This window comes from Bombus pascuorum, chromosome 16 (genome assembly GCF_905332965.1).
Source record: "Bombus pascuorum chromosome 16, iyBomPasc1.1, whole genome shotgun sequence".
Taxonomy (NCBI): Eukaryota; Metazoa; Arthropoda; class Insecta; order Hymenoptera; family Apidae; genus Bombus; species Bombus pascuorum.
In genome coordinates, this window is record NC_083503.1 from 1,881,788 (window position 1) to 1,903,575 (window position 21,788).

Below are 21,788 nucleotides of genomic sequence, written 5' to 3' on the forward strand. Positions count from 1 at the left end.
TCCGTGTCAGTCTTCTGTCTAGAATCATGCCCAGATATCTGACTGAATCTTTGTTTGGGATTGGAATATTATTTATGGTCACCCATGGCAGGATTGTTTTCGCAGTGTGGAAGTTATACGACTGGATTTATTTTCATTTATTTCGAAGCGCCATTTGTGGAACCATTCTTCCATAGAGTGTAGACCTCGCTGGAGAGTTGAGGAGGCAATTATGCGGTCTGAGTGGGATAAAAAGACCAAATGTAGAGTTTTCTTAGAAGAAGTGACCACTTCAACGATGCAAAATTATGAACATGAATGTAACAATAAACAAAACGCGAGAATTTCAGCAGTTATTGTACGTAGAAAATAGAATATTCTTTCATCTTCTGTGTGTCTAAAATATAACATAAATATGCATAAATATTCTCGATGAAAATTCCGCTCCAAATTGCTAATATCTGATCTTGCATGCTAATGCCGATGCATATTTTTGCAGAATGCAAATAGAGAAACGAAATCTAGATAGAAATACGTTGTGCGATTAGAAGATTATATAAATTCGTTTTCTACTTTGCATTTTTCCGTAGTCCATATGTTCTGCATACTTATGTGTACCAACATATGCAAAATACACTCTACATGCCTCGCACTTACTGCGTATGTGCGTAATATATCACGACGAGGCTATTTGTTAAAAAATAGCCAACTTTCCATCTGGAGAACGAAATGAAACGAAGAGAAAGAGAAAGTTCATGGTTCATTAGCTACGAAATATATCTTGATGAAATATACTGACTCCGTATCAGGTGTTTCTAATTTATTATTCTTTTTATTATTTAATTTTGTCCAGCTGGACATCTGATAAATTTTTCTAGCTTAACCGAACATTATACCTTGGATCTTGCATCGAATCCAAATCAAGAAACGATTTAAAGAGAGCGTAGGAAAAATAGGAGAATATTTCAAGTTTAAGAATTTGGTAAATTCAATGCGACAGCATGCGAGCCATAAGAAAATCTAAAGGAAGCCTCCTGAAGTATACAAATAATTAAACTTAGCAATTTTCTCCCCTGTATATTAAATAAGCCTTATCAGCTTTATCTACTTCTAGTTTTAAACAATACTGCTGTTATTTCCATATTCAGAGATAGGATCACAATAGTTGTTACTATATTGTATGGATAAATTTATCACACCGTTCTGAGTCGAAACACCTTTGTTGGACTAGGGGAAAAAAGAAACAAAAGAACATCTTAAAACTACCCATTGCGTCTACCAATTGTATCTAGAACAATCTTCTAATTACTGTTTTTTGTAACTAACGCATCCACATATGTGGGGCGAGCACAAACTCACGTCATTTTCAACAAGTATCAATTCAGTATACATTTTTGCCATTTCTTAGACATTTATTTGTTAATATTCTCCCAAAGGAAACAGATATTCCACTGTTCTTTTTTTCCGAAAATTATACCGCAGACTTGCAAGGATACTTACATATTTTGTATCTGCAAGAATCTTCTAAATCAACGACGTTCTACGATACGTTCGTTGAAATTAATTACCCTGCGAATGCTTCTCACGTTTACTGTAGCTCTAGAGAACTACGAGTGCTCACGCGCAGCTGTATCTCATTTCGTCCTGGAGATACGGACGAACGTTGGTTGCCTTTCAGCTCTCGCCGATAACATCATTTTTATGAACATTTATAGCAGGCAATTTCTTACGAACATAAAATTCAATTCGAATGGTCCGACTATTCGTGGCGAAGTATCGATCATCTCTTCGCGTGATCCGTGCGTCATTAAGCAAACAATGGTATCCAACGGGGAATCGACAGAACGGGGATATTTCCCCGGAGAGATGGGACACCAGTGGAAAATCCAGTGGCTGCCGCGTTAAATGAAACTTTCGGCGTCGTTCGAAAAAAAAGAAAAGAATCCACTCGCGTGACTTTCTTTGCACCGAGCCCATTCTTTATTTCGCTTTTCCACTGAAGAAAGGAAAAGACAGGGACGAGCTAGCTACCCTATAAATTTCCTTGACAAACGCGCGCATACCCAATAGACCTCATAAAAGATATAACTTAGAAAAAAACGAAGCTGGCACCCCGCTGGGGGTAGCCGCCCACATGCTATATTATTTTTTTTTTTTATATTTTTTTTTTTTTTTCTTCACCAACAAGATATAACACTTTACCAAATGTCCGCAAGGACAAATTGTAAAATAACCAAAATAAAATAAAAAAAAAAAAAAAAAAAACAAACGCGCGCGCGTTTTAATATTTCACCCCTTTTTCCTTCATCGCGCGTTTCGAACGAGAATTTCCAACCGGCAGACGCGTTTCGGTAAGCGCTGCTTCGTGGTCAGAGCTTCCGAGCTTTCTTCAGGTGCGTAAACATTCATTTCGATCGTACAGAGTCCAATAACGATTATCTCAAACCTCTTCAAGTTCCACTTCACCATATGGAGAATTTTTAATATATTTCCCCGTTGGATTCCACGTGTATATTCGTGTTAAGAGCTACGCGATAATAATAGTCCTAGTTTTTTTTTTTTTTACAATTTGTCCTGAAGGACAAAAATAAAATAAAAATAAATATAGCATGTGGGTGCCAACTTCGTGTTTGCTAGGTTATATCTTTTACGAATAATAGTCCTAGTGGATTGAATTTTAATTCTCCAATTCAGCTGCTCTTCCAAGCGCTCTTTTATCGTCGCGGAAATCGTTAACCACATAAAATGGCTAATTAACCTGAGACTCTTATAGGAAGGCTTGCTGAACCCTACGAGTCGAATAACGTTCAATTAGAATTATTTCTCCTCCGCAAGAAACTGCCGCTGTACTTTCCGATAGTAGCGTGCCTTGTTCCGCGACTGACGGCCGGACAGTTACGTTCGCTAAATAAATCGCGGCAGGTTAAAGTGGATCACGCCGAAGCCACGAACGAACGGATCTCGCTTACCTTCCTCAGGCATCCGACGAAGTTGTTGATCCCCTTGGCGCCCTGCAGGGATCTCGCGTCGGCGCCACCGCCCACCAGCAGTCGATCGCTCGCCAAATGTGTGAACGAGCCCGCAGTGTGGCCGTGTTCCGCGTAAATCCCATCGACGATGGCGGACAGCTGCAACAAGCAATGGGGCCAAAGTTCGTCAGGGCTTTCTCGAAAGTTACGGCAGCGTCGCTGGCTTAAAAACCTCTCTCTCTCTCTCTCTCTCTCTCATTCACTCGATAGGTCCCTATTTTGGATTAAAGCACAGCCAACTCGGCCTGTCGCGAACGCGGTTTCGCGCGACAGATTAAATCTCATCGGTCGATGCTGGCTTTCGATCCGAAAGAATTCGCCTCGACACGAGTGAAATTTCGACTGGAATTTCGCCGAGCTCGTAACGTTTGCTCTCCACGGGACAATCGTCGGTACTCGCGTTGTCTGTGCTCTTTTCAGTTAGCAATTTTTTCCTGTTTTTTAATGTATTCTTTTTATTTCTTGGAGATAAGATTTCTTTTCGTTTTTTAGTTTTTGTACGATTAATCGTAGAAGTCTTAGGAGTGTAATTTGCAAAGAGAATATTTTTGCTAATACTGTGACGATTAGCTAGTGGAGGATTAACAGAGCAACAGTTTTAAAGCTCGCTACGTTACCAAGCAATCTCGTATTATCAAAATTCTCTTTATGTTTGCCTCTTGGAATAAATATATACGTGTTCCTTTACTCTCCCTGAAACTCTCAAAATATTCTCGTCACAATATCCGAATATTTAAGATATTCAAATATTCTTGGGACAGTCGTCTACTCAATTAGCAATTTTTTCTGCTCCTCCTGTCTTTCTTTCTTCGTTCTCGGAGATGCCAATTATAAAATAGAAGCTTTGTAATTTTATCCGCAAAGGAACGACTTTTGGAACTATTACTATAGTTCGTTACAGATAATTTTAGAAGCAATTAGAAGTTGTAAAAATCTTCTCTCTCGTGAAGATTATTTGTTCGATTTATATTCGTGTATATTTCAAATTGAAGTGTCAGAAGCGAACTCCCAGTAAGAGAAACGAAAGACAAGAATATGTTGCTACCATCGTTCTCCCACTTATATTACAATCTATTTATTTGAATAATATTTTAGCCGTCACACACTACGCACACTACACACACTAATGTAAAAACATGCTGCACACGATAATGCAACAACGCTGCAGGTTCCAGATTTTAGTCCGCAACGTTTTATCGAATTAGGATATTAAATGATAGAACATGATAGATGTTGCTTGCTTTGTACGTAATTTAATCTGCAACATCTATGTAGCGTATAATGAATTATTAAGGCAAAACCGACGACGACAACCGTAAACCCTGTCTAACGAGAATATAATTTGCCATTAAGGAGGGTCAATCTTACCCTCACGACGCAGATAAATAGATTGGAAAGAAAAACGACCCGTTGCTATTTCGTGTTGCGGTTAATATCTTTCTCCTTGCTGATTAACTATCCTCAGAGGAATAAAGAAACTAGCAATTTTCAGATCGACTTCGACCAGATATTATTCCGCGAACTGCACGTTAACGAATGCGAGAAAAGAAAAAATGTATCGACCATAGCGATACATAATTTATTTATTCCATAGAAAATTAAACAACCACTTCATGACAGGCGTAAAGATTTCCTAGTAATCTGCAATACTCAAAAAATATTCGAGAGTTCGTTGACAAAAATAAATCACGAAAATGAACGACATTTATGGTCATCAGGTGTAACATTGCCAGATCGCTGATCTACAATGTACACTGTAATGTGTTAATTGCACAAACACAGAGTATGTGTTGTAAAACAGAATTAAGTCGCAATGAAATGACCGTTTTCTTCGATGCACGACATTCTCGTCATAACGCAAGATATTGCCATTTCTTCGTGACGAGTATACTCGTCAGCAACAGCTAACTGTAGATACAGAACAAGAATAGAAACACACCCGAACCAGCTGGCAGCTGAAACGTGCAACACAACAAATATCGTAAGAAGACTAAAAAGGAAACACCCAATAGAAATCAGAAAAGATATAACTTAGAAAAAAAAAAAAAAGAAGCTGGCACCCCGCTGGGGGTAGCCGCCCACATCTATATTATTTTTATTCTTCACCAACAAGATATAACACTTTACCAAATGTCCATAAGGACAAATTGTAAAATAACCAAAATAAAATAAAATAAAAAAAAAAAAAAAAACAGCTAACTGTAAACTGTGAACGTAAATGTGCGTTATTCGCGATTACGTCAATTGTATTAATTGCGCCAATGCTTCAGGCTGCGAAAAGTGCTCGGCTATTTCACACGCATCATAGCTAGAACTTCATCAGAGGTCATGGTGGTACAATTATCAGTTGTATGTCTGTCAGTTTTCCGCGATGTTGCAATGCTGGCGAAATATCGATGCACTTGTAGCAGTAGGACGAGGTTTCAACTCTTTCGTTACTGCGGCTGATTATGGTCGTTTGTCACGAAACGATCTACTGCTGCTTGACATACAACGTTCATATTTTTTGAGATGCTTGCCACAAGAAATATGAATGCTTCTTCCCAATACACGGTGACCCAGAATCTGCATGTAAGTCCGTCAGACCGCAACGCTATACATCATTCCATAAATCAACTCTTACGACTCTGCCAAAACTCGTTGCCTCGTACAACAGAACTTGCTGCTCAAAGAACACGGGCTAACAATTTACTTGCTGCACGAGTCCTACGATTTCGCGCATTTCTAGTTGTTTCCTTTATCATGTTCCTGCGAAGTTCATCAATCACGCCGGTATATTATTACAAAGGCAAAATATAAATATTTGGATGAGTGGGTGAAAAATAAGGAACACGGATGGGAGAAAAAGAAAATGAGAAAGCGGGTGCCACCTTTTATTACGTTTTCACCGGTGACATTTTTTACCATATTTTTTGGAATAATTAAAATAAGATAAATTTCATGGACTGAAAAATGTTCAGACACGCGAGTGACTTGGATAACATTGCCAGGGACAAGTGTGAAAACATGATACAATAAATTTGGAAAAATGGAATGTTCTCGCGAAATATACTTCGATCTGTCGCGGTTTCCAGCGCGAAATAACATAGAGCGTCCGCGTTTCCAACGATCAAATTTCATCAGTTTGTTCTATGAGTAGAAACAAAAAAAGAATGTTATATAATCGCAGAGCTGCAAACGGTAATAAAAACGTTGTAACGAAAATTGATAGAAATGAAATTCAGAAAGCAAACATTCCGCCAATGGCAGGTTTTCCAAAAAATGTATTGATTATTTCGGTAAACTTTGCGTCTCCATTCCAACGAAGTAAATTGCTACGCTAAAAGTTGCTGCTACTACGGTTCGCTGACAATTTATTTATTACTCTACTCTACTATTATTATTTAAATTACTAGCAAATTAATTTATTACTTCTCACTTTTCTGACCGACACAAATTCAACGATGTAGCGTTAGAGTAGCCAAAATTAAAGTACCAAATAAATAGAAACAACAAAACCGCAACGACGCGTACCGCAAGCTCATCGGATACGAGAAATCCGACACGCGTCGACGATCTGCTGGAGCTGGCGCGCGAGGAGCAGACAGGAACCAAGTGGCCGAGAAGTTCTCGGTGGAGGGTTGGCAGGATCGCCGTACAATATCCGACGAGGCATCGAGCAACGGTAAACATCGTAATGTAGCACTCGAGCTTGGCAGCCGCCTTTCGAGGAAGCACCGCGCCGCCAACGTTCCCGCCAGCCCCTTAACGAACTGTTCTCTTCCCCTTAATTTTATCACGCCGCCTCTCTCCATCTCCGGCGGATTTGTTTGCTCGCGAAGGAACGACCAAGAGAAGATAAGAACCCAGGAATTATGAGGAGATCGCTGCTCGGCCGCTGGCCCACGGAAGAGCATCCTCCAGAGCAGCCTAATTACGAGCAACGAACCTCGCAGCCACCCCGTAAGAAGAAACCACCGTGGATGGCGTTAGAAGGTGCTGCTACGGTGCAGGAGGAGTACGTCGAGGAGATCTCGCTCTCACGCTATTCCCTTTTAACGGAAAGAGACTCGGAAAAAGAAAAAGGAATGGGATAACCGGCGGATAACGACTATCGACGCCTTCCCTTCAGCTCGTAATGGACTACTCGACGTTGCGCTCCGCGAGAAGAGCCTCTTGTCTAAATGCTAAACTTTATGGGGGCCGCCGCAGTTTCCCTCGGTTGCCCCGGGCTTCTTCTTTGCTCTGCATGACGATAGTCGAGAGAACAACAGCTCCAACGATCTTACGCGACGGATTTTCCAAGATTTTCTGCCTTTTTTTTTTCTTTCTTTGATTGGACGGTCCAGACTTTTTTCTCCTTCTACAAATTGGCATGAAAAGCAGCCACAAGGCAGTCATCTCGTATGGGGTATTTTGGAAGACTCAGTACGTGGTCGTGAAGTGCCCCTTTCACGCGACGCTTTGCCAGAGTTACGACAGTTGGGAGGAAGGGAACGGCGATGCGATGATCTTGTCTGCAAGCTTTTGCATTTTCTATGGAGTTTTGCAAAATTTGTGTTCATTGGGGTAAAAGGCGGAGTAACGACTTTACGCGCCAGATTTTGCACTTGATCTGGCAGTTGGAACATTGTCCTGACTGCGATGAAGGGTAATGGTAAAGTATCGATTCTATGTGGAAGATTTTGGATTTCGTACGGAGTTTTGTAGTTGTAAGTTCGCAAGTGATTAAATTTAATTTGGCTATGGCGTCTCGTAGATTTGTGAGGAATTAAACGATAACACAATGGAATATTTAGAATTTGGATTTCGACGTCGATGAAGATATCGAAGCGTTGAAATAGAATGAAACACGTGAAATTAAAAAACGTGTTTTATCGCGTAGAAAACACTAAACATAGGTCCCCTGGCAGGGGGTTAGCGAGGTAGAAACATTAAACGAGAGAATTTTTCGTTCAGTTTTATGTGTAAATTGATATAAATTGAAGACATATACCTCGATTTCCTGCGTTGATCAATCTATCGGACCAGAAAAATAATTATTTCGCTGACATTGAATTATAAAAATTAATTACCGAACCTGTCAGCGAACACGAAAGGGACAATAGACGCAAATACATGTAATTCATCAGTGACATATTAAATCTTTACGGAAAGACGAACAAAAAATAATATAAATTGTCCGTCAGTTTGAATCCATTTATCAAAATAAGTTAAAATAGACGAAAACCCGCACGAACGTAACTAATTTAGTTAATAGCTCGTTGCAAAAGATTCTGAATTTGTACTGTCTTATTATAATTCTAAACTTTCTGTTTATAGAAAACGAGAAACATTTCGTAAAATAGAAATGTAACCCATATGAATTTAGCAGATAAACGGGAGAAGATTTTCAAATTCAACAATGAATTTTTTTACGAAAATTTCCCTTTCATTCGGTTTCGACGTTAGAGGCTCGTGTTCTTCGACGATTCTGTGTTTAATGGTCTACAAAATTTGATAAATTCGTCGCTTATTTTCAAGAAACATATTTGCGAACCTAGCGAGTCACCGAGAATGAAAAAATCAAGGGAAACTGGTCTTGTCACGTTTTCCTCGCGTGTTCCCGTTTATTGCACGATAGTTTGCCTGATGGAATCTCGTTAATTTCCCATCCAGGAAACAAATTATTACAATAGAACGTCGAGGGAACTGTTTAAAATTCGAATCTCTTGCTTGGGCCTTGGTAATTCCACCCTCGTCTTGAGAATATTCTGCGAGTGTACCACACAGAATTTCGTTTCCTGTTCGCGTTGGATTCTGAGAATTACCGTACGAAGTCCAGACCGGATTGATTGGCTTAATTAAAAAGTTTTACGCTGGTTCCGCCACGAGCCAGGATTTTCCCGCTGGCTCTAAGCCGATATTACTCACCACACTCACCGCTAACCCTTCGACGCGATTAACCCCGTTGTTTAATTCCTCTGCGCGTGGAAAACAGTTACCGCGAAACGGGAAGGACCTGACCTTGTGCACACGCCGAATAACGTTGTTTCGTTGTTTCACTGGATTTGGAAAATTCGCAGCTGTAGATGTTCGCTTCAAGAACTGGCTATCTTTGGATATTTTTCAAGCTTTTGAAAGTTCATCGAATATTACAAATGAAGTGAATAGGTCGTGGTAGTTGTAGTTGCTGGTGTAGATGTTGCTGCTGGGAGATAGTATACTGTTGTATTTTTCTCCTAATTTAAGAATCGTGGAAGAAAAATCGGAAACTACGGGCGCTGGGATTTGAACCCGTGTCCCGAACGTTCGTAACCAAAGGCGCTAACCACTGCGCTACCGTCATCCGGTGGTATTTGTTGTCGCCACACAAATTAAACGAACCTACTTAAACCGAGTCGTCGATTAAGCTGCGATCTACGTATGCTATTTAATAAACAAATAGAATTATCTATGACTTATGAGTTAACGAAAGGATCAAATATTTAATTAATCGAATACTACGAAACTGGAAAGATCTATTTACAGATGCAGATAATTTTATCTTCGCTCTAATAAATTTAAATCATTCTAAGTATTAAAAGTAAAATTATATTACGCGTGACGAATGGAGAAAATTTTCAACAAACTAATCGAATAGTTAAAATTACAATCAGGCGAAACATCGACAAAGCTATCTTTCTAAATCGTACAAGTTTAAGTTTAATTAAAAACCGAAAGGGAAATCTGCATACAGATTGATAATCTTGTCAATTTATTTATTGATCGCGCAATTCGAAAAATTATACGGAAGGACCGTGGAATTTTCTATCGTTGGGAAACCTATTTGGTAAAATATTCTCATTCAACGTTGCTGTAACAACAAGTTGTTACTCGAATTTTCCGCGCTCTTACAACGCTGTATTCGTTCACGATGACCCACCAAATGAGTGACAATTCCGCTTCGTATTATCGTGGAAAAGTTACACAGGAAAGTTGGTGGAAAAGCCGGGAGCACGCGAACGGTACTGAGAGAATATCGAAGTTTATTTTAGAGGCCAATCGAAATTCGTTGGCAGTCGAGGAACACCACGCAAGTCGACTGTTCCAGGGTCGCACAGCTTTCAAGCTGCCTCACAATTAAAACTTACACGTGCCACAATCAGTGCGCGGCACGGAAGCAACCCTTGTCTCGAAACTTGGCAATATTATAGCCGTACAGACGACCGATCTTCCAAGTGGAAGTTCAGTGCGAGATAAGCGCAATCAACGAGCCCGTTCCTTTCATAATTGCACGCTACTGTAATGAGGTCGATGTTCGAGCAATTCCTAAGATTTCAACTTTCTCCGTCACGAGATAAGAAAAGTTTCGTAAATCTATTTATAAATTTATGTCGCGTACTTTGTTTCATTTTCGTCCATTTGTTCTATGTTTCTTTTTTGTACAATTGCACCGTAGACTATCCAAAGTATAACAAGCAACTGTAATGTCAGAAAGTGTAGTTTCGTCGCTTGTCTCGAAGCGATCGAAATCTTCTCGCTAATCATCGACGATGGAAACTCATCCTGCGCGGTGGTTGGCGAGAAATTGCATGAAATGGTCGGGCCGCGAGTCGAACGGGAAATGGAATTGCCGCGGCTCTTTGTCGTTCTGCTAAATTGCTGCAAATTGTTACCATTTTTTATTTCTGTTTGTCGCGGAATGTATCGTCGAAATGAAAATGGCCGGCGGAGTGCAGGGGCGTCGTTAAATCGGCAAAATTACACGGGACAGAGGCCGTTCAGAATGATTTTACACGGCGGTCGTGCCATTTTAAATACTCTGCAATTTGTATAAAATCTCGATTTCTCGCGAGCACCCGACTTTCGTTCGAAGGGGAACAAATTTTCGCTGCAATCTCGTCCATTTCGTTTTAACGCGTAGTTTTCAACCGTAAGAACAGCGACGCCTTCTTTCCTTTTTTTCTCTTTTCCTCCATTATCTTTCGTATCATTCGAAAATCCGATTACAAGCGACTGGCGAATGATTATTTATCCGACCATTTCACGCGAAGTTGTTTCCTTCATTGAACGTACGTAACTTGGAATGCTAATCACGTGCCACATTCACGAGATATTCGTAAAGAATAACAGAGTGAATAATATACAGCAATTCTTGCGAAAAGATAACAAGAACGTACAGAATAAAATTATTTCCTCCGAGGCTGAGTTTTCGAGAAAATCGAGTTCGAGGATTTATCAGGTGAACTTGAACATGGTCAATTCCAGGCTAAATAGGAGAAAATAAATCGCTGGAATTTTATGAATATAAATCGAAGATATAAAATACAATTTTTTACCAATGAAACTTGTAGCTTTCGCCAAAATTTTTCACACCAAAGTAGCATTTAACTGATAAGCAGTTCCCGAAACCAGGAATCTTCTACTTCCAAACAATTTAATATTCTTTTAATTTTCCAAGAATTTAATATTCTTTCGTCGCACATGAAAATTATACGTCGTCGTGTAAAATTACATATTCCAGTGCTTACTGTTTAGTCAACGAACAAACGAGTAATCCTCGTTGTGTTGAAGGAACCTGATAATCGACATCAGCACTGGTATCTCCACGTACTTTCATTGGATACTTGCGGACACATTAGGTCGTCCGAAAATTGTCTTTCTTTTACAGACACGTCTTTTATGCTGCCCACAGGTGACCATAAATAATATCCCAATACCAAACAAAGATTCAGTCAGATATCTGGGCATGATTCTAGACAGAAGAATGGCACATCGTAGAGAAATCCAAAGAACTGAAAACAAAACTGAACAAATTCTACTGGCTCATTGGCGGACACTGCAATTAAACACGCAGAGTAAAATAATGCTATGCAAAGCCATATTGAAACCTGTTTGGACCTATGGGATCCAACTATGGGGAGCAGCGAGCAACTCCAACGTAGAAATTCTCCAACGATTCCAATCAAAGACTCCAAGATCCTTGATAGACGCAGCTTGGTATGTTACCAGCGAAACGATACATCGCGACATCAAGCTACCCACAGTCAAAGAAGAAATATCCGAGTTCAGAAACAGATGTAATATAAGAGTCAACAGCCACCAAAACCCATTAGTTACCCGATTAATTGACACGACGGATCAGATCTGCAGACTAAAAAGGCAGTACCCCTTAGATCGAAGCATTGGATTCAACTAGAATCAAACATACTATGAACTATTATAATGCAAGTTACAGTACCACGCCAAAATAATTTACTTAAAATTCTGTATGAGAATTGATTGTAAATAATCTGTCGAACTTTGTGATTTTTATCGAAATTTTTATCGAGAAATGTTGTGCATTATTTCCTTATGAAACGAAAGAAACTTTTCGAACGACTTAATATCACGTACGTATATTATAAGAAGCGCGTGTTTCGCTGTAATATTAATCCAATTGGAAAATGTTTCGCACCACGCAAGATACGCCAGCGTTAATATATTTACGAATATATTACGCGTATTAGAAGAAACTCGTGTCTCGATGTAATATTAATGTAATTTGAAAATGTTTCGTACCACGCAAGATACGCTGGTGTCTATATATTTACGAATATATTACGTACACGTATTACAAGAAACTCCAGTCTCATTGTAACATTAATGCAATTTCGAAATATTCAGCAGCACACACGATACGTACGTAAAAACTTGTCACGCTAAATGTTTGATTTCTTGCACGAACTGTATGTTAATTTCGCACGTGCCACTGTATATTAACACTAGAACCACCGAGAGTTAACACGAAGCTATTTCTACCAGACCCAGTGAAAACCACTGGTCTTTAAAAAATACGTAATAATAGAATATTTTTATATTTATTGCTTTATTACTTTCTTACGGAAGCAATTCCATGTAATGTGGTACATTTTTGCTATTTTTAATCCATCTGGGATCATCATCCCTAAACGAGGATTGGCACATCTATAAAATTGTAGAACCAGTCTTTTCGATTGCTGTGGCATTTCTAGCCTCAGCATCTAGCGATCCAGCGATCGATCGGGAATTTTCCTGATAACTGATATCGTCATATCGAATGATACGCAAGTTGTAGAAAACGAGGAAGCTGGTTAATTGGGCTTCGACCAACAGAGTGCAGGACTCCTGTACACTTTGACAAGTACCAGTCCTTTTCACTGCTATTGGTACAAGTAGCCTCGATACAAAATTATTTTCAGTTTGAACACGTAAAAAACAAAATAAAATTCATCACATTATTCTTATGTTAATCTCATCGAATCTGCTGTTCCAACAAATCCTAGCGTCTCTGTATCGCGGAAAATCGCGCAAAGTATGGTCGCTTTCGCAATACCTGTGCCAAGTCTTATAAACAAAATGCGCCAGGAGCGCGTAAAAACTAAAGAAATGAAAAAGCTAGGGCACCGTAACTCGTGTTATAACGGCGATATCCATAAAGGGGAAGGAGTTCTCGATGAACTCGTTCGACCGTTCGTTTTATCTAAACAACCGCGCGAAGGAGCATAAGCGGCCGAGAGGCTGGAACGATAATGGCGGTTATTAAAGCGCGATTTTGCGGGCATGCGTTGGCGTTCGAATAATTTTATTAAAGTTCACCGATCAATAGCAATGGCGGGACGATTCGCGCGGTAGAACGAACGGCTGGAAAATTGCGATGCAAAAGTCGTCGAGGTCCTCCGCGAGTCGTATTTTACGATGCCGTTAGAAAGCGGCGATTCTCGAGTTTTTTTACGCGGTTTTTATGCAACCGCGGTTCGCCGACGTTGCCTCGACGAAAGAACACGGGGAAAAACAAGTCTGCGAGAATTTTTCCCGAGCTTTGCTCGTATTAAGCTCGTTTACAAAAGCTGGTCTCGCCGCTGCTTCGGCCGCCCTCTAACCGAAGAAAGCCGCTTTGTATACAACCGTCTTGACACACGATTCAATTTCCAGGCCGCTGTAAAAATGTCGCCCGCGAAACTGTCTGCTTATTTTACGTTTTTCGAAAGTCGGCGGAAATTCGGAGATCGCGTGGTTAAAAATTGCGTTACTTTCGTCGCTACGTATTTTTATTTCCGCCAGTGATTTACATGGATAAGGATTTCCTCGCAATTTTCTTTATGCGCGATAAATGATCCCTCGTATATCGTTTCTGTGATATTAACTTGCGAAATTCGGCTGTTTCGAATCGCATTTGTTAGCGTCTCGATGTAGGAAATTTCTGTGATGATAGGAAATTGCAGCCAATTATCGTTTAAACGATAAGTGGCCTAGTTTCACAGGTTTTAATACACACTTAATTACGATAACATTAAATTAAAAAGTAATTTACTGGTCGATCAGATTTCTAATAAATCCTTCGCTTATTCTTCCATTCCTGACATTCCATTTTCTGGACATTCCATCCTCGTGCGCGTTCACCTGCCAGCTAAAGGTATCAGCCAATTGCTAAGTTGTAAATTGCAAATTATAGGATTTGCCGCTCTTATTACTAAAATTATTATCGCTAAATGAACACTGTTATCGCATATTACGTATGGAAATTCGTCGGCATCAAATTTCCCGCGTTTCGCATGGTGGAAAAGAGCGCAGTTATGACAAAAGGGAGAAATAACAGCAGCCTCGTTTCTCATTTTGTAATTCCAACGTTTCGTTATTATTCTACATGTATTTTTTATACGAAACAATATTATCTTTATTTTAAAGCCAATCTTCCTTGTCTCGCGGACCTCGCTGTATATTTTCTTCTTTCGAAATCAATATTTTCTTCTCACCGACTGTTTAAAAATTGCCACGCTACTGGTAATTTTGGAAAATCAACCGGCACGAGAATCGACAGCAATCAATTTCAATTTCATCGAATGTCCAACGTGGCCGTATTTTCAATAAACTTTGCACCCTTCGCCTTCCACGCTGTATCAGATAAGAGTCGACCGTGATCCGTTATTGCGTATACCGTTTCAGGCAAACGTCAGCTTTCGCGTGTCACGTTAGCTTTCGGGAAATCTTGCTCGACAAGTAAATCGCGTTAATCAATTTCCCAGCGACTACGTTTCACGTTTCTCCGCCAACTTTTTCCACCGTCTGCAGCGCAAGACGTGTCGCTGCTGTACACGTGTCCTGCTATCGTTCGGTTGCGCGAGAAGTCAACGTCAAGGTTTCCTTCGTAAAATCAGCGCTCCAGTGTCTTTCTTAACGATATCTTACCGCTTGACAACGTTTCTCTGTTTGTCTTAACGATAAACGCGTTCAAGTCTCTGCAGGCTTCAGCGTGTTCAGCTTTATGGAATTGGGAAGCTTTGGAAAAATGAAAACAGAGGATATTTGGAATTTATCGTATGACGTGGAATACCCTAAATTAAATATTCTTTCGCGTAACATTATTAGCAGACTGTGGATATTTGTGGATTTTCGCGAAATTAAAAGCTGCACAAATACGCGCGAGAATACACGAGATATCCGAAACAGGGAATTTCGTGCGATATTTTCATATTTGTTTTATCAGCGGAGTACCTTTATATTCGAAAATGCAGGAAGATGGTAAAAATCCGTGGTCCAGTTATTTCATTAAAAATCCATTGGCATTTCTTTCGCAAATAAAACTGCGTTCCTTGTGCCTTTTCCCTCCACGAACCTGTTCAAATCCGCGTTCCTCTTACGCGCCGATAGATACTTTCCGCCGTGACCGAAGGAGTCCAGCTCTGACCTTTTCGCCGTAAGAGCCGTTTAACGAAAGAAATATCAGCGACGAGTGGAATTAATCGCGTTAAGCAATTTTCCAGGCTGCGGAGGCGTCGCCGCGGCATCGCAACTCCGATTCCGTAGGTGGACTGCTGAATACGAATTAGCGAACTCGAATGGAAACTGCGCTGTCCGATGGAAAACAGGCGGAATGGAGAAAGGCGAGAGGAGAGCCGAGAACGTATGGGTTTGCGGACCAAGTAAATTACAGCGTTGGGCTTGCAGCGTGCTGCAGTTTACTTGTTTCATTAATTCTCCCTCTTTCCGCCTCGTGCTTCGTGTTGCTGTTTTCCTCGCTTCCTCTTTTTTCCTTCTCCCCGCTGGTTTCCTTATTAGTTACGCTTTTCCCTTATTACCCTGTCACCCTTTTACGGACCTCGTCTTTGTCTCGCCTTAACGACCCTTCCTTTCCTCTTTTCTTTCCCTTTTCTCCTGTAGCCTGCTCGTACTTCTTTCGAGCGTCTGCCTTTCCCTCTTCAATTTTACTTTTGTTCGTCGAGCAGGAAATTTTGTTCAGGCTGTTTGCAATTTGCTAAACTTACGGCTAACGAGGCTATGAGTAACTGCGAGGGTTGCAGAAGCATATTCCAGGTTTGTGCAACTTTGTGTTCCAAGTATATGGAGCATAAAAGATATAACTTAGAAAAAAAACGAAGCTGGCACCCCGCTGGGGGTAGCCGCCCACATGCTATATTATTTTTTTTTCTTCACCAACAAGATATAACACTTTACCAAATGTCCATAAGGACAAATTGTAAAATAACCAAAATAAAAAAAAAAAAAAAAAGTATATGGAGAAATTAATAGCACGCGATCTAAGGACTATTTTATAATTTTGAATGAAATTTTACGCGTTTCATCGACCTCAAGCTTCGTGCAGTTTCTGCTCTGGACGCTAATTAGTTGCTTTGTCGTAGAAAAGTCGCTGCTCCTTTTTTTTTTTTTATTTTATTTTGGTTATTTTACAATTTGTCCTTATGGACATTTGGTAAAGTGTTATATCTTGTTGGTGAAAAAAAAAAAATAAAAAATAAATATAGCATGTGGGCGGCTACCCCCAGCGGGGTGCCAGCTTCGTTTTTTCTAAGTTATATCTTTTATGATCTGCTCCTTTCGCATCTTTCAACTCGCGCTTGTCAAGTTCTCACACAAACGCTAAGATTATTTAAAGTCACAATTAATTTATTTATTCAGGAGAATAAAATCGCAATTTTTATCAACGTGAACAATGCGAAATGTAAATACGTAGACTGTAATGCACACAATTGCGCCTGCAACGAGGTAAATTTCCAACATTTTTGCTTTTTAATCCTCTTAACAATCCCCGTTTAACATACACCGCTCATAATTCTCGAACCTCGAGTTTCCTTCAGTTTCGCTGATCCGCGTCATCCATTGCTCCCCATTTCGCGTCACTCATTTTCACGCCTCCGCGACACTCATGCACACCCTTCCACCACTTCTATCCATCTCTTATTTATCTCCATTTTCCATTTCATTCGCCCGTTTCCATCTACCATCGGTCTCGGCCACCTCGTCCCCCTTTCCATTTCTCTTTTCGCTTCCACTTTCACGTTCCAGCCTTTCGTTTGCCGTCCTGTCGTCAGCTACCCATCTCTTTTCCCGGCGGCTTGTTTTTCAGCTCTGCCAATTTCCAAGTCGCCTCTTTCCATTTTCCATTATTTACCTCCGTCTCCTAATTCTTTCATCCCAAATAAACCTGTCATTCTCTAATTTCCCAGCGTTCTAAATCTTGCGTCGCGCTCACTAGCTTTCTAATCTTCTCATTCGCAGACTCTATTACTCTCTCGCTTTAGTGTTTACTGTCTTGTTCGGTCTCCAGTTGCTTTGGCAACGTAGATTTATTTGGATTTCAGTTTGAATAATTTACCAAGTTTGCTTAGGAATAATTGCCCAGAGACTTATTACGTTTCAACACAAATTATGTCACGTTATCAGATGACGTTTCGCTGTTAGAGGCGCGATAAGTATCGAAATACGAAGTCTACTGCTGTGTAGGCGTATCGTAATTTACTGAAGAACCGCCAGTTGAATTGAGCGATCTAACCTGACCCGAACTCAAGGCCAATACATGTTAGGTTGTCCGAAAAGTTTCTTTCGTTCTGTGAGGAAATAAAAGACGCACAGTGTTTTTTGTTTTATGCACGACCATAATGATAGAAATATAACGAAATGGATCATAGCTAATGCAATAAAATAATACAAACCAGAAATTGTTGTTCATTTGTTATCACCTTATGAAACGAAAGAAACGTTTTGGACAACCTAATACATTGATATTCTCTTCCAACTGAATTATAACAGACGTTTCTGAGAATGTTGCATGTGCATGTTGCGCCTGTCCAATTTTCGTTTGGAAACGGAAGATGAACAGGCAATACTGTGGCAGAGACGCACATCTATAGGCAGAGTTCAGTGTAGTGGTATCGGCAGTTTTCCCCGAATATCTTGGAAATTAAGCGAGTGCTTATAGGAAAAAGTTATTGAAAATATCGATTTCGACGAGATGCAAGATTTCTACAGTTTCAGCAAAGTTGCTAGTAAATTTATGGATATTATGATGTTCAGCATTTTCCACTCCTTCGATAACTTTAGCCCAAACTGTGTCGGATTCCGCCTGTACCTCTTGGCAGCCATCGTTCTCATGTTTTCTTTCATCTCGCAAAAGTATCTGGTCCGCTGTGTGGTTTTTTATACTTTGGTTAACGCGAGGAATAGCGCGACCATCTTCGGTAATCGTGGCGTGTTTCCACACGTGGCCACGGTGAACGCGTCGCTGGCCGGAAAATATTCGCGAGCTCGGGCGAGACGAAATCTCTCGACAGCGTTTTCTCTTCGTGGCACGATTATGTTCGCGGTCTGGCATTATTTGTTGCGCCTGGAAACGACCGACGGGGAAAATACGCCGGAACCCGGCCACCAGATTGTGTAGGAACATGTGTACGTAGATGGGAAAGCGGATGAAGCCACGACGAGACGAAGAATTGCAGGGAAGAATGTTGGATGCTGTACGTTCTTCGCACACTTGGCACCCGTGTTCTTAATCTTCCTGAGGTATCTGCGCCACATTCTTTCAAATTCTAGGTCGTTTCTCTTGAATTATATAAAATATCGTTGTTGATCAGCTTCCAAGTTTTCTCTGCTATTTCTATCCGTTGGTTCGTACCTTTAACCCTTTGCACTCCTATGTCGAGTGTCACTTGACATCAGTGTTTATCTCAAGAGCTCTTCAGCAACATTAAAACCTGTTTGGACCCACAATTAACAATTGCACCAGATCGGAAGAACCTCATGCCACTCAACGTCGTCTTTAATTTCAGCTGTACAATTAAATCTACAATTCTGCGAGTACTTGTCTCTTGTCTCTTCTTTTTGTCGAGTAGTTAACAGCAATGAAGAAATTAGGCTTCGAAGAGAACATTAAGAATTTTAGACCAGCTAGCACCTTGGAAGAAATTAAGTACAAGTATGTACAATTAATACAAATCAAAGTTACGGATATTTGACTACAATTAACAATTGCTCGAGTTTCGAACAAATTGGAAGATCTTTAATTTCAGGTGTACAATTAAATCTACAATTCTGCGAGTGCTTGTCTCTTCTTTTTGTCGAGTGGTTGTTAAGTAACGTCAAAATTAGGCTTCCAACAGAACAGTAAGAATCTTAGGGAGCTAACATCTTAGAAGAAATTAAGTACAAGTATGTACAATTAATACAAATCAAAGTTACGGATATTTGACTACAATTAATAATTGCACGAGCTTCGAACAAATTGGAAGATCTTTAATTTCAGGTGTACAATTAAATCTACAATTCTACGAGTACTTGTCTCTTCTTTTTGTCGAGTAGTTAACAGCAATGAAGAAATTAGGCTTCGAAGAGAACATTAAGAATTTTAGGCCAGCTAGCACCTTGGAAGAAATTAAGTACAAGTATGTACAATTAATACAAATCAAAGTTACGGATAATTAAATACAATTAACAATTGCACGAGCTTCGAACAGATTGGAAAATCTTCAATTTCAGCTGTACAATTAAATCTACAATTCTGCGAGTACTTGTCTCTAGTCTCTTCTTTTTGTCGAGTAGTTAACAGCAATGAAGAAATTAGGCTTCGAAGAGAATATTAAGAATCTTAGGGAGCTAACATCTTAGAAGAAATTAAGTACAAGTATGTACAATTAATACAAATCAAAGTCATGAACAGTTGACTGCAATTAACAATTGCACGAGCTTCGAACAGATCGGAAGATCTTTAATTTCAGGTGTACAATTAAATCTACAATCCTGCGAGTGCTTGTCTCTTCTTTTTGTCGAGTGGTTGTTAAGTAACGTCAAAATTAGGCTTCCAATAGAACAGTAAGAATCTTAGGGAGCTAACATCTTAGAAGAAATTAAGTACAAGTATGTACAATTAATACAAATCAAATTTCAAAAACAATTCTACGTCACGAATAGTTACTACAATTAACAATTGCACGAGCTTCGAGCAGATCGGAAGGACTTCACGCCATGTAACATCATCTTTAATTTCATCTGTACAATTAAATCTACAATTCTGCAAAAGTCCATTTAAGCTTCTTCACGCGAACGAATATGTACTTAGTCGTCAGACCGAAATTGGTAAATGCAAAAAATGATCGACAGGCGCCATAAAATAGTTGCAATTTTTCCCATGCCAAAGTAGCGTTAAAAATTGTTCGGAACATTTAACTGTGAAAAACGACGGTGATTCGGAACGAACGTGATCGAGCCGGTTCGATGGTTCGCGAACACCAGCATTTCCCCTCGCTTTCATTATTTCAACTACAAATTCCGTATTCGTAAATGCGGGACGTCGTGCGCGTATTTTCATCTCATTTAATTCTTCCAAATCATTAATACGCCGCGAAACGGCCAAGGGATTAACGCCGTAACCGGATTTCACGGTTTTAACGATGCCGATGTCGGTCCGCCGTGGAAAAGCGGTCGATTGGTGCTCATTACGCAATAAAGTTGCCACGCCGCGCTCGCAAAATGATCTATTCCCATGACTGGTCTTTCTCGGCTCCCCTGAAATCCACTTGCGCGCCTCCTGCCCCGCCGCCTAAGCGTTCCATCGCTGGTTTCTTCTCGAGAGCCTTCGTAGATCATGTCGCGCGAAAATAAATGATTTCCCCGTTTTTAACGAGATCGTAAATTACGGCGATGCTCCAAGTGTCTGAAAAGCGGCTCGCGAAATCTTGCCAAGAAAAAAAAAAAAAAAAAAAGAAAGAGGGTGAGAGGGAAGAGAAAAGAAAAGAAGAAAGCGGGAATATCGTGGGTCGAAGGGGAAAGTCCATCGCTGTGGTCCACCGCTGTGACTCGTTCGAGTTAAAGTTAATGAAAGCATCGAAGAGCTTTGGCAAAAACGTAGCATAAAGTGGAAACGATTTGAAAGATCGTTTTGTCGACTAACGTTAACCGATTTGCGCCCTCCGCGAAAAGTATTCTCAAACACAGAGATACGCGTGGCTGTTGTGATATAAAATTAATTATTGTTCCATTTTCTGTTGTGTATGACGGATGATAGAATTTGCAGTAAGTTTGCGCGTGGAATAGTCTGTGGTCCTTTCATTATACGTATTCCTTTTTATGGAAAGCCGGAATGACACGAGTTGCAAAATCGTCGGGCGTTATTTTTACATTCACTCGTGAATTCGTCGACAGCTGCAAGTTGGGCGAAGCAGTGAAGCGCAGGCGAAGCACGTCAGTCACGGCTCTTTTCCATTTCCTTCGAAACGACCGATGCTTTGAGCGTTTCTTTCGCATCGGAGCATCGCGACGCGGTTATTCGAGGTACTCGGTGACTGAAAATTGTTGAAGCACAACCGGCAGTCCTCAGCTTTGTGAATCGTTTTAAGGAAATTAATTAACGAATTCGCACGTTACTTTATGTCTGTGATTTATTCCCTTGGAAACAGGTGTCTCGCAACCGGAGTAGCAACGCTCGATGGTAAAGAGAAAAAGAAAAAAGAAACGATTAAAAATGTTAAATCGTTGAATAATTGAAAGAGCGAATGGAAAGAGTAAGAACGAATTTCTAACGTAATTATGGAC

General features: G+C 40.2%; 1 protein-coding gene across 10 annotated transcripts in view; it reads right to left on the reverse strand.

Annotated features, from left to right (window-relative positions):
* LOC132915224 (neurexin 1) overlaps positions 1-21,788 on the reverse strand; it is a 622,298-nt gene that overhangs the window by 250,926 nt on the left and 349,584 nt on the right. For all 10 annotated transcript variants that reach the window (XM_060974986.1, XM_060974985.1, XM_060974982.1 and 7 more), the window contains one exon: positions 2,949-3,107. In XM_060974986.1, the coding sequence (XP_060830969.1) occupies positions 2,949-3,107 (159 nt within the window). The remainder of the gene's footprint in view (positions 1-2,948; positions 3,108-21,788) is intronic.